This window comes from Haliotis rufescens, unplaced genomic scaffold (assembly GCF_023055435.1).
Source record: "Haliotis rufescens isolate VD_foot unplaced genomic scaffold, xgHalRufe1.0.p SCAF_2, whole genome shotgun sequence".
NCBI lineage: Eukaryota > Metazoa > Mollusca > Gastropoda > Lepetellida > Haliotidae > Haliotis > Haliotis rufescens.
This window is the reverse complement of record NW_025963890.1, coordinates 51,368,489-51,383,451: the sequence shown is the minus strand read 5'-3', so window position 1 is coordinate 51,383,451 and position 14,963 is coordinate 51,368,489. Positions and strand designations below refer to the sequence as shown.

At 38.1% G+C, this 14,963-nt stretch overlaps 1 protein-coding gene across 1 annotated transcript in view; it reads right to left on the bottom strand.

Moving 5' to 3' along the window:
- The window catches only part of LOC124114351 (sodium-coupled monocarboxylate transporter 1-like), a 53,823-nt gene that overhangs the window by 33,069 nt on the left and 5,791 nt on the right, over positions 1–14,963 (bottom strand). Inside the window, exon 2 of the mRNA XM_046474866.2 lies at positions 231–570. Coding sequence (XP_046330822.2) covers positions 231–566 — 336 coding nt within the window. The 5' untranslated portion in view covers positions 567–570. The remainder of the gene's footprint in view (positions 1–230; positions 571–14,963) is intronic.

Here is a 14,963-nt window from a genome sequence, read left to right as displayed (position 1 = left end):
TATGGTCAAATGCCAGTACAAATAGAAATGATTAATAACCAATTATAATTTCAGACAAACTTTGAGAGGAGCAACTAACACCCATAATTTTGCTGTTACAGTAACAATATGGTGGGATATGAAGTCGAAATATAACCTCCCCTTTACCAGACAAATGCATGCACTACACACGACGCTTCCCCCTGTCGACTGACTGTTTATGGTCATTGAGAAAATGAAACCAACACTACCTGAAATGGGCTTGATAAGTTCAGTCTCTTCAGAAGGGTCAGCAGGAGGCACATGTCTATAAGTTTTCCCACAGAGTGCGCTACTTCATTGAGAACCCACATGATGCCATTACGATACGCCTCTCCTGATGCTCCAAGCATGGAAATGATTGACGTGAACGAAGCCAGCATCGACAACGCTATGGGTAAGAAGGACATAGCGCGTCCAGCCAGGAAGTACTCCTCCAGTCTATCATGTCTGCCGACTATGGCGTGGTATATGCCAGTACTCACCGAGACGGCCACCATGACACCAAACACTGTGTAATCCCATTTCCCAAACATGTGAGACTCCATGGCGCTGTGAACAAAGTATTCATATAAAAATGCTACATTCGGACTGAAACTGTATGGTTTTCCAACATATCAATACTTGAGCCCATGTCAAGTATAGGTTCAATTTTACCCTGTCCTATCAAATACAGGTTCAATTTTACACTTGTTTATACACATGTATATCCATATAATATACTGAACAACAAAAGTTCCTGTGACATTGAATAAGATTTAATGCAAAGTTATGTTTTTATCCAAATCTGAAACAATTTCGGTTTGCAACAGATAAAAGACTCCTGTAAGTGTTCAAATGGTTTTAATGTGCCATACTGACTTCAGAAAATGCGTTATTTCATAAATAAACATGAACATGCCAAAATGTCAATTTACAAATCAATAGCGTGTGTGTCCACCTCTGGTTGCGATGCAAGCAACATATCTTCGTCTCATGGAATGGACCAGGCCTCGCACAAGGTCCTGTGGGATAGCTGTCCATATCTGCTGGAGCATGTTTCGAAGTTCCTGGAGTGTCTGTGGAACACGTGGTTGACGTCGAAGGCGCCGATCCATCTCATCCCACGTGTGTTCGATTGGTGAGAGATCAGGGGAGCGAGCCGGCCAGGGATAACATTCACGTTGTTTTGTTGAAGGGAATCAAGCAAGTCGAGCAATATGAGGCCGGGCGTTGTCATGTTGAAAGGTAATGCCTGGGCCATGACGACGCAAAAATGGTAGAACAACAGGGCCGATGATCTTGTCGCGGTAGCGCTGTCCATTGAGATTTCCCTCTACCACTATCAAATGGGTCCTTTGTTTTGCTTTAATCCCACCCCATACCATAACGCTGCCGGTCCCGAACCGATCTTCCTCCATGACACACCGATTGACGTAACGTTCACCTCGACGTTCACCTCGACTCGTCAGTGAATAGAGCTTGTCCCCACTGCATTGCCGTCCAGCGTAGACGCTGTCTGCACCACTGTAGACGGTGGTTTCCTGCCAAAATGGGACGTCTAGCGACAATCCCTGCACATCTGAGGCGACGACGTAAGGTTTGTGAAGATATTCGTCGAAGGCCAGGGATACTTCTTGCAGTCACATTTGGTGGCTGGAATTGATTTCGTAGGTGTGTTGATCGAATCCAGTTGTCTTGTCGATTATTGGTTACGCGTGGCGTGCCACTCCGAGGATGGTCTCTGACTGCATTCGTCTGTTGCCAACGTTGCCATAACACCAAATGGTGTTTATGTAGACGTTAAATTGTCTTGCAACATCACGTTCACTGGATCCTGCTTCAAGCTTACCAATGACTCGCAGACGCTCATTTTTTGGACAGGCGTGGCATTTGATAATGTTGAATAATTGCGTAATTTTGTTTTCTTTCTGAGTGGTTGTTGTCAGCACGATGCTAAACAGTGCATATGGAATCCCGTTGACGCACATGTTTTTATATGCAATCTTGGGTAGTGAAATGCATGGGGCGTGCATAAAAGTCAACTTTTGCACGGAATGCATGCTTTTCTGTAGCAGTTGCGTTTTTGTGACTTGATTCCATACATGTACTACAATATTGAAAAATACACTAAAATATTGGTGTCACAGGAACTTTTGTTGTTTAGTATCTTCAAGTGGCTGGCTGATTTACTTTAGAGATCTTCTTAATCCCTAACAAGGAATTGATAATAATGAGTTTGATTGTGTTGTGGAGGAGTTTCTGCTCTCTCATACATGTGATAACTGCAATGATTTCGAATGAGCTCCTGTCAGGTGAGATCACTGAAAGAGAGGTCACGGACGCTATCAATAACCTGAATACGGGCAAGTCCGCAGGTGAAGATGGGATACTCCCTGAATTCTTGAAACTACCATCGAATATCTTTGCACCATACTTGAAGCTATTATACAATAAGATTTTAGACATGGGTGTATTTCCAGAATCTTGGAATATAAGTGTGATTATTTCATTATATATATCTGGGTCAGTTGGTAAACCAAGTACTTATAGAAGCATTTAACTGCTAAATGTTATGGGAAAAATCTTCACGTCAATCATAGAAAAACGTTTGAGAATATGGATGGAAGTAAATTATTTACTGTCCGAGTCTCAAGCAGGGTTCCGACCAAACTACTCTACTGTTGATAACTTGTTTGTTTTACAAGCTCTTTGTTCTAAATATTTGTGTAAAACCAGAGGTCGTTTATATTGTGTATTTATTGACTTTAAAAAAGCTTTTGACTATGTAAATAGGAAAAATATGATGTATTTACTTATTACTATGGGATGTCATGGTAAAATGTCTGTACTCTTAAAAAAACATGTATGCATCAGTCAGCGCATGTATAAAGGTCAATAATGAATGTACGGACTGCTTTACAACAGCCTCCGGTGTACGACAAGGTTGTGTTTTAAGCCCGTTGTTGTTTATATTTTTCATAAACGAACTTTATGAGTGAGCTGCAAAATAGTTGTCAACATTGGATATTTGTAACACAAGAAATAATGGACATAATGCTCCTTCTCTTTGCTGATGATATTGTATTTTTTCCTATTCTGTAAACAACGTACATAGAAACATTAGAAGGTTCATATAATGTGTTGCTTTTGGTATGAGAAAGTATAGTAATATATCATTATTGTTAAGTATGAACTCTGATACAAAACATTCATATGATGTGCAAAAACTACATTATGAATGAAACTGTAAATAACAAGTTAGAATGAGTGTGTGCACTTATATTCACCGGACCTTCGCCAAATTGAACATACCAAATATGTACAGCAATGTTTACGCATGACTTTACTTCCGGTGACATCTTGAACAAAATGGAAGGTTCACTGACAGTTCTAAGCAGAATGTTTCCTTTACAGAAGTTGTACAAATTTCACCTTTTTTACATATTGCAACGATCTTTAATGACACCGGCCTTACCTCTAAAAAGGTTTTGACAGTTTATCATACTAATTCATGCGCTTGTACACCGATTCATTGGCGTTGTTTTCCAACACATTAAAGTTTAGTTAGTTTCTTTTTCATTTCCAATTTTATGTCTCGTTGATACATCACACTCGGAAATTCAGTGACACGAGGTATGCAATATACAGATACACGTGCGCGCATTTTAATGGAAAAAAACCCCCGATTCGTCTTTCATTGCATAACGTTTGGCTGAATATCTCACATTCTAACGAAATCTCGAAATAATTATTTAATTATATGCGGTGTCGAACTGATCAATGGGAATTATGTTTATAGGCGATTGGGGAAAACTTGTGTAAATATTATGACACTAAAGCAACTTTTAAATGCATTGCCACTTTTGGTATGAAAATGGTAACAGTTGAGAAAAACGCACCAGCCTTCTTATGATAATTCCCATATTCTCATTGGTACGTTGTGGATGTAACATTCCGGATATCAGCTAACAGCCCTGTTTAAAAAATTGTGAAAATATGTACTAGACATAAGATTTAAAGACTAATAAAATCAATTGAAAGGGCGTATAGACCATAAAACCGAACAAAATATGTCTTGGTATCATCTCTTGTGTATTAGATGATGGTAATGATCTGAAATGTTACAACGTTAGGTTAGGAAGGAGAAACATTAAAGAATTTTATAATACTGGGGAACATGAGCAATAAGATGTAGCAACATAAACATGCATGGATTAGGGAAAATAGTGAAAACAAATTGAAAAGGATTTTAATACAAAACTATTGAACTAAATAACTTGCCTGAACACAAGGGGTACCCAAACTCGTTTGACAGTTATTCGTGTGTTGTAAGTAGTATAAAAGTAATACCTTCAACACCTTCCGTGGAAGGTGCCCTATGAATATTCATGAGCCTATTGTTATGCTAATAGACATGCATGACGTCACAATGAGAACGGCGTCTTTATGCATGCATGTTAAGAATGTCAAGAATGTGGCCTTTGTTAAGAATGTCAAGAATGCGGCCTTTGTTAAAATGTCATAGTTGAGGAATTCTTTAGGAATGCCAGCTATGTGCAATGCTTTAGGAATGCCAGCTATGTGGAATTCTTTAGGAATGCTAGCTATGTGGAATGTAGTCGGGGTAGAATTCTTCAGATGTATACTAGAATGATCATCATCAAATGGAATGTCATCCCTTTTGTGAAGAAATTTGGAATTCTTTAGGAATGCCAGCTATGTGGAATGTAGTCGTTGTTGATATCTTCAGATGTATACTAGAATGAGCAGCATCAAACGGAATGTCACCATATCGTGAAAGAACAAAACAGTCCTCGATCTTTGATATAGCTACTTAATGAATAAGTAGAATGCCATCATCGAGACGAAGAGGAGAATGTACGAGTTCATTCACCATTTGATCATCACAGTCGACTGCGAGGAAATATATTTATTTTTTTGTCTTACAAAATACAGACGGACCTTTCAATTTTGGATGGAAAAAATCTGATTTAACCAAAACCATCAATCATGTTCACTAAAATAAATTAATAAAAAATAGTATAGTTTTATAAAATATGTCTCTACTTCCTTTCACAGGGAGGACGCTGTAGTCGGAACTCTGGTTGGTTTACTGATGTTAGCAATCACCATTTTGACTGTCGTTAATGCGGTTACTATTTCGAATTTGAAAAATAAAACTTCACAGCAAATAGACATTGAACTATTTTTTGACGACCCTCCTATTGAACCAACCCTCAGTCTACAGTCTATCAACGCTTCTTCACAGTGCTCGAACACTAAGTTTGTCTTATCCTATTCAACACGAACTGTCGTTTGTCCTAGCGAAAATCGCACCGTACTTGACTTCAGACAGTTTCTGAATGAGAAACAAACAATAAAAGGTATAACGCTTACTCAGGGGGAATGGAAAATGATGTTACGTCTAAAACCTTTCATCCGTGCACAAATCAGATCCATGAATGAACGGACAATGAATAAACGAACACTGTCTGAATGATTTCCACGAACAATTAAAAAGACATATTAAGGTTATCAACAATGGACTAAAAGACGATGAAAAGTAAAAGAATGTACTCGAAGTTTACTACGCTCATCAATGAAAACCTACATGCTATAGAATATAACAGTTGTAGCCATATGTACTCGAATAAAAATATTTTTATGTAATGATAGCAGAAATTGCTTGAACGTTTACGCGAAAGCCGAAGGTCATAAGGAGCGGATAACAACACTAATAAAATATCACATCGATATGCTACATGAGGATGGTGTCGATAAAAGAGTATGTCATACGTTGAAATATGCTGTGTTTTATAGTTGAACAGTCATTTATTTCTGATTCTCTGTGAACGAGTGTTTACATGAATAAAATACGCTGTTTATCACTCTCTGATTGTTTTCTCCTCATTGCTTATCGTTCTTAGATATCGTTAGTTTATCTTAAATTGTATTTATGCAGAGACGAATATCACTCTCTCGTAGTTGAATCATGGCTACAGACACAGCACATTCCTCTACGGAAAAGGCATTAGAAAATTATTATTTTAACCCTCGTAATCCGGGTGCATTCTATGGTCCGATACAATTCAAACAAGCATTGCAGAAACAGAGAAACAGCAAGTATCAAGTCAAGAAAATAAGACAATTTTTGAATGACAAAGATGCTTATTCGCTGCATAAGCCGGTGAAATATAGGTTTCCACGTTTGAGAGTTCGGGTGAACAGCCGAGATGAAATGTGAGATATTGACTTGGCAGATGTGAGTCGTTATGCTAAGAAAAATGATGAAATACGATATTTACTAATCGTTATTGATATCCTCTCTAGGTATGTATGGGTTGTCCCATTACTGAATAAAAAGACTATGACGGTCACCAAGGGGTTGAGAACAATCTTCAAAGAGGGTCGTTTTCCGCTAATTATGCCGAGAGAGTCACTAGGACGTTGAGAACGCTATTGTCTAAATATCTGACACACAACAACTCTGAAAAATATATTGATGTGTTACCAGATTTAGTGTATAACTATCATCATTGTCAACATAGAAGCCTCGGACATTGGGCCCCTGCTGATGTGACCAAGACAAATGAACTCAAATTGTGGAAGCACTTGTACGTTAGACCCATGCTGATACATGTAAAAAGCAAGAAGTATTTGAGTATAAGGTGGGTGATATTGTACGTATAAGTTATTTGAGAAGAACCTTTAGTAAAGAAAACAACCTACGCTGGACTGAAGAATTATTCAAAATTGCTTCGCGAACACGACGATAGGGTATACCTATCTACACATTGAATGATTTCCATGATGAGGCCTTTAAAGGTCGGTTTTACCAGCAAGAGTGAGTGAGTGAGTTGGGTTTAACGCCGCTTTTTAACATTATTCCAGTTATATCGTGGCGTGTCAGCTTAATGTGGGAGGAAAGCCCGAAGTGATGCAGGTCTCAGACGTTTACCACTTCGGTGAAACCCACGAGCACGGGTATGGTGCTGACAAACCTAGAAACATAATTGGGTTTACCAGCAAGAGCTTCAAATGGTAAACAAAGACTTGGACCACGTATGGAATATTGAAAAGGTGATGAAAAAAAAGCGAAAGAAAGGAAAAGAGTATTACTTGGTGCGTTGGACTGGATGGCCATCCAGTTTCAATTCGTGGGTAGAAGAAAGTCAGGTGCAAAACATTCAATGAACATTGGTTGTCATTATGGACAAGTATGTGGTCTTCAACAGTTCAGATTCCAAAGTCTATTTTAAAAACACACCCTATCGCTTCCGCGTCAAGTTGTCACATCGTGTTAGATTCGAAGGTGTTTGGATGGTAGCATTAGCTGAATTAAAATTTGGTAAATTGGATCTGACAAATATTAATAACCCTTATATAGACGTGTTGTGCAATCTGTGTGACAGTACATGCGTTGGGGAAGAGTTTAGAATTTAATGTGGGTTATTTATTTAGAATGGAAATATACAAAATATCATATTGAGTATGCCCCCCCCCCCCCCAAAAAAAAAATATATATAAACTAAATCATTCCGCATATATATCGCCATGCGTTTTAGAGTTGACCGAAAGCATTACCGCAGTAAATGGGGTTTTACGAAATTGTGGACTGTATATCCCAGTTCTGGTCGTATCCCAGTGTTCTGATCGCTACACACGTATGTCACAAAACGTCTTGAACAGTAGACTGTGTTTCGCGATTTACAAAATGTTCTTTGATTACAATTTCATATTTACTAATACCTTGACAACGTTTCTTAAATTTGAGAGAAACTAAGATAAATAGACGTGACTTACTGTATTGTTGACATCTGACTGTAAAGTGAGAGTTTTGTTTTTCCTGTCTATTTTCATAGATCTTCTCAGCAGCAGTGCCTACATGTGCATGTGTCACGAGCCGAGATCATTTCGCTTTTAAAGCTGAACTTCTTGTGAAATACTAATGGTTCGCGCGCTCTTTTAACCCTTGAAACGTTTGATAGATGTCATTTAAATGCATTATAATATCGTTGAATGAAAAGAGTTAACTTTACGAGCATTTGCTACCAACGAGACAAGTCTGCATTGTTGGCTGGTCATCACTTCAGTCTGGAGAGAATTTTAGAATTCCTGATAAACTATTCAAAGTGATATTCAACTTCGCTCAGCCATTCAACATAAAGAGAAAGTTGGAATTTGGATAAACTATTCAGGGCAACATTCCAATTTATTCAATGAATACCATTTTCCAAATGATAAAATATTGTCATCGTATCCCAAGCGGCAGCCTGTATTCACGCACGGTTTAGCAATGTCTGAGGTAATGTATCCATCTAGGTCAATCAGTACAACGCGTGTCCCGCCCATTCACACAGCCAGCTGTCGGATGGGGTAAACATTATTTACATACTAACGTATTATCTCTAAACAGGGTACTGTAACTTAAACATGGGTTACCATAAGGGGGGACGGTTATTTCTGTAAGACCATTTACGGTGGTATATCACAGCGTAGGTTTGAGGTGGGTAAAAATTCTTAAAGCCGATACATGCTACACGGAAGATATGTGTTTCGCATATTTTAAAAGGATTTGGAAAACACTATAGGTGAGATAACACTATTCTAAAACTGTTCATGTATCCTTAATAAGAACTTGGGATGTTTCATTTCAACCTAGCTTTTACAACATACTTACATTCATTTATCATATGTTCGGTGAATAATATGTGATGTGAACCAGATATAATTTAAGAAGAAGATTAAAAATAAGAATAAGACTGACTTTTTATAACGAAATATATCACAGAGTTGAAAATTAAGATTGAAAATAAGAATAAGACTGACTTTTTACAACGAAATATATCACAGAGTTGAAAATTAAGATTGAAAATAAGAATAAGACTGACTTTTTACAACGAAATATATCACAGAGTTGAAAATTAAGATTGAAAATAAGAATAAGATCGACTTTTTTCAACGAAATATATGAAAGAGTTGAAAATTAAGATTGAAAATAAGAATAAGACTGACTTTTTACAACGAAATATATCACAGAGTTGAAAATTAAGATTGAAAATAAGAATAAGACTGACTTTTTACAACGAAATATATCACGGCGTGAATAAAGTAGAGACATATTTTATAAAAATTATACTATTTTGTATTCATTTATTTTAGTGAACATGATTGATGGTATTGGTTAAATCAGATTCCATCCAAAAATGAAAAGTCCGTCTGTATTTTGTAAGACAAAAAAAATAAGCGGTCTGTAAATAATCGAGTCTGGACCAGACAATCCAGTGATTGAAATCATGTGCATCGATCCACGCAATTGGGATACGATGACATGCATCAACCAAGTCAGCGTGCCTGACCACCCGATCCCGGTAGTAGCCTCTTTACGACAAGCGCTGTCGCCCTTTTACGCCAAGAATGGTTTGTTGAAGATCTGTTCTACCCCGGATCTTCACGTGTCCATTGACGCAGGGATTTGTGTAAAGTCATTCAGACAGCATACAATGCCAACTCAAAAATTATACTCAATGTCTCCTCAAAGTAATATAGTACGGTACTTAGAGTACATGTGAGATTATACTCAGGTTAGGGAGATGTTTAATCTATATAACGTGTTATTATTCTACCTAACAATGTATTTAATGAAATGAATGCAAAACAAACTCAACGGCTAAAAGGTTTCATTGAAAAAACTACCCCTGGTCTTGCCTAATAAAACAACTGCAACCCGACACAGATTAAACGCAACTTACAAACACAACCATAAACTGGTTAATCTGTATCACTGAACGAGTTGGAGTAGCTTTCTCTGCCCACAGTATGACAGTATTGGGCAGCTCAGTAATTAGGAGGTAAAACCAGGTAGGTACACTGGTCACACTTGACTGGTCTGTCTGAAGATTAGGTCGTCTGACAATTGGGAGTGAACCATAGCATGTACAGGGGGATATCTGCGAAACTATTTGCTCCTTTTATGGGACCGATTAGTTTTATGACCACGGGCCTCGGCACAAGCGTGGTGCTGAAAGACAAGTTATACATGTACATCCCATATGGTGACTGTTTTTCGCTATTCATATTCAAAATTCATTCATAATACCACAACATTTTAGTACTCCTTGAAACTCTACAATCACTTCAATATGTACAATAGATTGAACGAGAACAAATGATATATTGCAGATTATTCAATCATTGTCTCTATTATCAGCCGCTACGTTTGTATCGAAATATTTTGTCTGTCCTTTTGCAGATTTAGCCTCAGAATGTGCTCATTCGAATTAGGAACGAAAATAATTGCTGATCATGAGTATATGTGATACAGTTAAAAGTTACTTGTACACTGTAGATGTATTCACTTTAAAGTCGTATACGACCTTAGCGAGCGAGTTGAATGATCCAGGTTAATTGGAACGAAGTCAAGAAAGGGTTATAAAGTTTAGTATTTGGTAATGTGTAGGTTTGTTAAATATGATTTTTTAAATCCTTTTATTCAAAATGTAACGATATAATTATGCGCTTAAAAATAGAGCTGACTTGATGGGAGATATGGCGTTAGCCACCTGAGATTGTCTGGTGGACACGGTTTAACCTTACTGTGCCCTCACCCTTGTTGTTGTTGTCGTTGTTATAAGGGATTAAGAGCTACAGCTCATTGCATTTTTGGTTACAGTCTGTCTCACTAAAGTGGACATGTGCAAGTGAACTCTGTTCAATTAGTATATGAAATGCCCCAAAATGTGAACTCCAGACAATAATAACCTGAGAGTAAATCCACGTGTGTCTGCCTTTCCCCTCGTTCACCTTCGAAATCCTTATTATATCATGCCAGAGTTCTGAAATTCAGCGACAATGTTGCTGAACAGTAGAATCTGATATTGTGCAGAACCTGTTTGACACTATGGGTTCCATGACCAGTAACACTGGGAAGAGTGGCACTCTGAGCTGAAAAAGTTTGGTCCTAACCGCCCCAACATCTACAAGTTTGTAAGCTTGTAGACATCATTAAAAAGAAATTAACAGTCCCATGCTGAGACCTTTCTCAAAATTCAGGCCGGTGGCAGGCTGCCAACAAGGAGAAGAAAATATCGCAACCCGACACAAGTGTGCTCAGTCAAACAATGAACTTACGGCCGACAGTTGAGTTTGCCGATGCTGTACCTCAACTGTGTTGTCCTGAAAATTTAAACATGCTAATTAAATCCATAATCGTAAAAATATTTTTAATAGAACCCGTATCTTAATTTGTTCTTGCGCTGTATCATATCGTGTATTTCATCTGTATGTGTGTAATGTGTATATGTATAAATGACTACACTTATACCGCATATTCTGCAACAGACTATAATTAATCACCTTGTTATCCCGTGATATGCCAAGGAGAGGCACGGGCCACCGAGCCGTGGATGCCCGTGCCTATAATAAAAACAGAAGATGAGATTGGGTTAAATGGCCGAGGGTGTGCAGGTACAAGTGGGCTACTAAGCTGCTAGTTGTGTATACCAAAATGCTACCGTTGCCATGGCCACTAGCGTGCCACTGCTGGCCTGAGACTGCTACCGCTGTCCGGCCCCCACGGTAGCATATTTAAACGCTACCATTCCTTGGCAACTACCACGCTGCCAAAAGCAGCTACCGCTGCTGGCCTAAGTCAAACTACCGCTGCCCGGCCCCAGGTAGCCGGCCAAAGCAGGTCCCACTGCCTGGCCCCATTAGCAAAACCATTGTGCGACTACCGCCACGGACCCAACTGTCAGCTACCGCTTGACAAGACGACTTCCGCCGCCAGGCCCATATACGTGGCAATTGTTTGCCCCAACGTATGTTATTTTACGATTTCCCAGCTGAAAAGTCGGGAAAGACAAGGTTCCCACTGAGAAGCAGGTAACCCCGGAAAGGTTCCCGCTGAAAAGCAGGTAGCCTTAAGCACGAGTATTAATTTGGAAGCAAGTTAATTTGTTACTAGCAGTGTAGCCCACAAGAACCCCACCCACGTTTAGATACAGCGAAACACGTGTGTACTTGAAGAGAGACGGTGCGCGAATGATTGACAAAGGCGGGATGATTCTTGCATGGGATTATTGCCCGGGCACCGTGCAAAGTGGTGAGCCGGGGGTGATTGAGTTACAAGGGGTGATTTGGTTGCGGACGTAATTACCCAATGGTTTGGATACGCTCGATAAAGTCATTTAGTAGTTAGTACTAAATGTAATTATTGTCTCTTCATTTACCATGGCTGACTGCACTAATAGCCTTTTAATTATTTATACGATGTTAATATAAAAGCTTATCGTATTGCACTTGTTCATTTAGGTGCTCCAGCCATCAGTTGATGATTGAGGCAGGCAGAAAGCTGGGTTTGGCGAGACATAAACGTCTCTGTACCTTTTGTGTTATTCCCACCGTAGAAACAGAGTTTCATTTTTGTCTTGAATGTAACTTCTATTCGGATTTAAGACAGTCACTTATTCCTAGTTATTAACACCGCTGTCCTACAGAGCAAATGCTTCATAGTTTACTTGTATCTTCTAACACCACAATGTTAAACAGCATAGGAAAATTTATTTTTCTTGCATTTAAGAAAAGGGAAAAGTTCTTAACCAATGATTAATATGAACATGTAATAAGAGGAAACCACATGTATTTGGGTTGATACTCACTACATATTTAATAATGGCTTTCAATTATTCAGTCCCCAGTGGTCGGGTGATATAGACGCTTTGTAAACAAGAACTGATGCTTCTTGTAGGATTTACTTTTCTGCTCTACTTTTCATACTTTATTGCTCATATATACACTGTAAACAGAATTTATGTACTTATCTACTGTGACAAGCTCTTTTGTAAATACGTACTGATATTTTCAAAAGCTTCATTGTTTATTTATGCACTGTAAACAATTTCATATAAAGTAATCGGTTGGGACAAACCCCTGTGGACAAGAAATGATCTTTTTAGTATGATCTGCTCTATTTTTTTACCATTGGTAGCTTTATATACTCTGTTATCATCTGGCACTCCATCGTTACAATGGATACCGATTAATGAACAATGTATAATGGGCCGGTGACCCCCTTACGAAATAAAGTCATTCATTCATTCACTAATAGCCTTTAACAGTGGACACCGATTTCAGTATACATGTACAAATGTAGGCTTTTTGTTCAAAAAGGAATATGCAGGAAATTATATGTAACAATTAACTGTGTACTAATTACATGTTTGAATGTTATCAGATTTGCGTTCTGAGATACAGTGATGTAAGCATCTTCTACAATTAACAATACATGTATATAATAAAATACAAAACTCTCTGCCTGAATTTTTTTGTAGAAATCATTCGATCAAAAAAAGTAAAAATGACTGCGTGACAAGACGAATCAACTGTTTATACCCGATAAAAGAAACTGCCTTATTTTAGGAACAGTGCTATAACAGGACATTTGAAATTTCTAACAAGCAGATACACAAGAGACAGTGACTAGACTACATGTACGTAATCCGTATCAATCAAAGGTGTAAAAAAAACTGAAAATCATATCTGTCGGAGACCTACCAAGTTTTATCATTACTATATTTATAACAATGCAAATACTTTAGTGATACATTTTTCAGAGGGCATACACACAAGTATATTGCTTCCGTGTGTGAATGTAGGTTGTACTTGGCATCTCAGTTCTCAGTTTCATACCGGTTGTATATCTGAATTTGTATATGGAACCATGCGTAAACCATGACAATTACTTGCTATTCGTCAGTCCACAACACACATAACACGGCCAAACAAGTTTGGGCACCGCTTTTGCGGTTAAGTTTTAAGTTATTTAGTACATGTTTTATTAAAATCTATTTCAATTTGTTTTCACCATTTTCTCTATTCCATGCATGTTTATGTTGCTACATCTTATTGCTCATGTTCCCAAGTATTATAAAACACTTAAATGTTTCTCCGTCCTAATCTAACGTTATAACATTTCAGGTCGTTACCATCATCTAATACACAAGAGATAATGCCAAGACATATTTTATTCGGTTTTATGGTCTATGCGGCCTTACAATTGATTTTATTAGTCTTTAAATGTTATGTCCAGTACATATTTTCACAAACAGGGCTGTTAGCTGATATAAGTGTCATAGCGACTGATTTACGACATCCATTGTCTGAAGAACATTTGATTGCAAAGGCTCATTACCCTGGAGCCATGACATCTATATGCCTTGAAACACTTAATTGCTGTTATTTATAAGATGCTAATCCTATTTGTTAATCCCCATTTTTGTGTACATCGACCGTCTGCCATCCTGAACAGGATGTGCAAGTATGTCACTGATGATTTACTGTTTACATTTATATTTATTACTTACTAAATGTCAGGTGACCTTGGCTATATAAGCCTTTGTCCAGAAAGGAGAAAGAAAGGTCTTACCCTTAGCCTAGCTAGGGTTAGGCTGGGTGCTCCGGGGCACCAAGACAACAAGCACTACCACTATGTGCTGACTTGGCACATAGTGTCATTTGTATGTATCTATCTACATGTATAAAGTAAAACTGTATATACTGCAAGCCATCGTCTCCAAGTTGTCACTTCCTACTGAGAACCATACGTCGGCCTCTTGCATATACGAGTATGCAAATTGTTCATTAATCAACGTCAGACCGACACGCGTTGATATAAGGAAGGTAACATCCAGTTGAATTCCCAGTTGACGTACTTACTTTTTTAAATCAAATATGAGGACTGTATACGACATACGTAAGTCTGTTAACGACGTTTCTACATTTAATATTTTGAATAAGCCGTTAATATGCCAGTTGTGACAGGGATGATGGTATGGTAGCTGTAGCAGACAGATTGACAATCGTTGTTACGTGCGTCACTAGGTAATTAGTACGGCATTGACCTTGTTTATTGTTACTATACTTTGAGGATTTCTGTGGCCAGTGGCGGACGTAATTCAAACTCC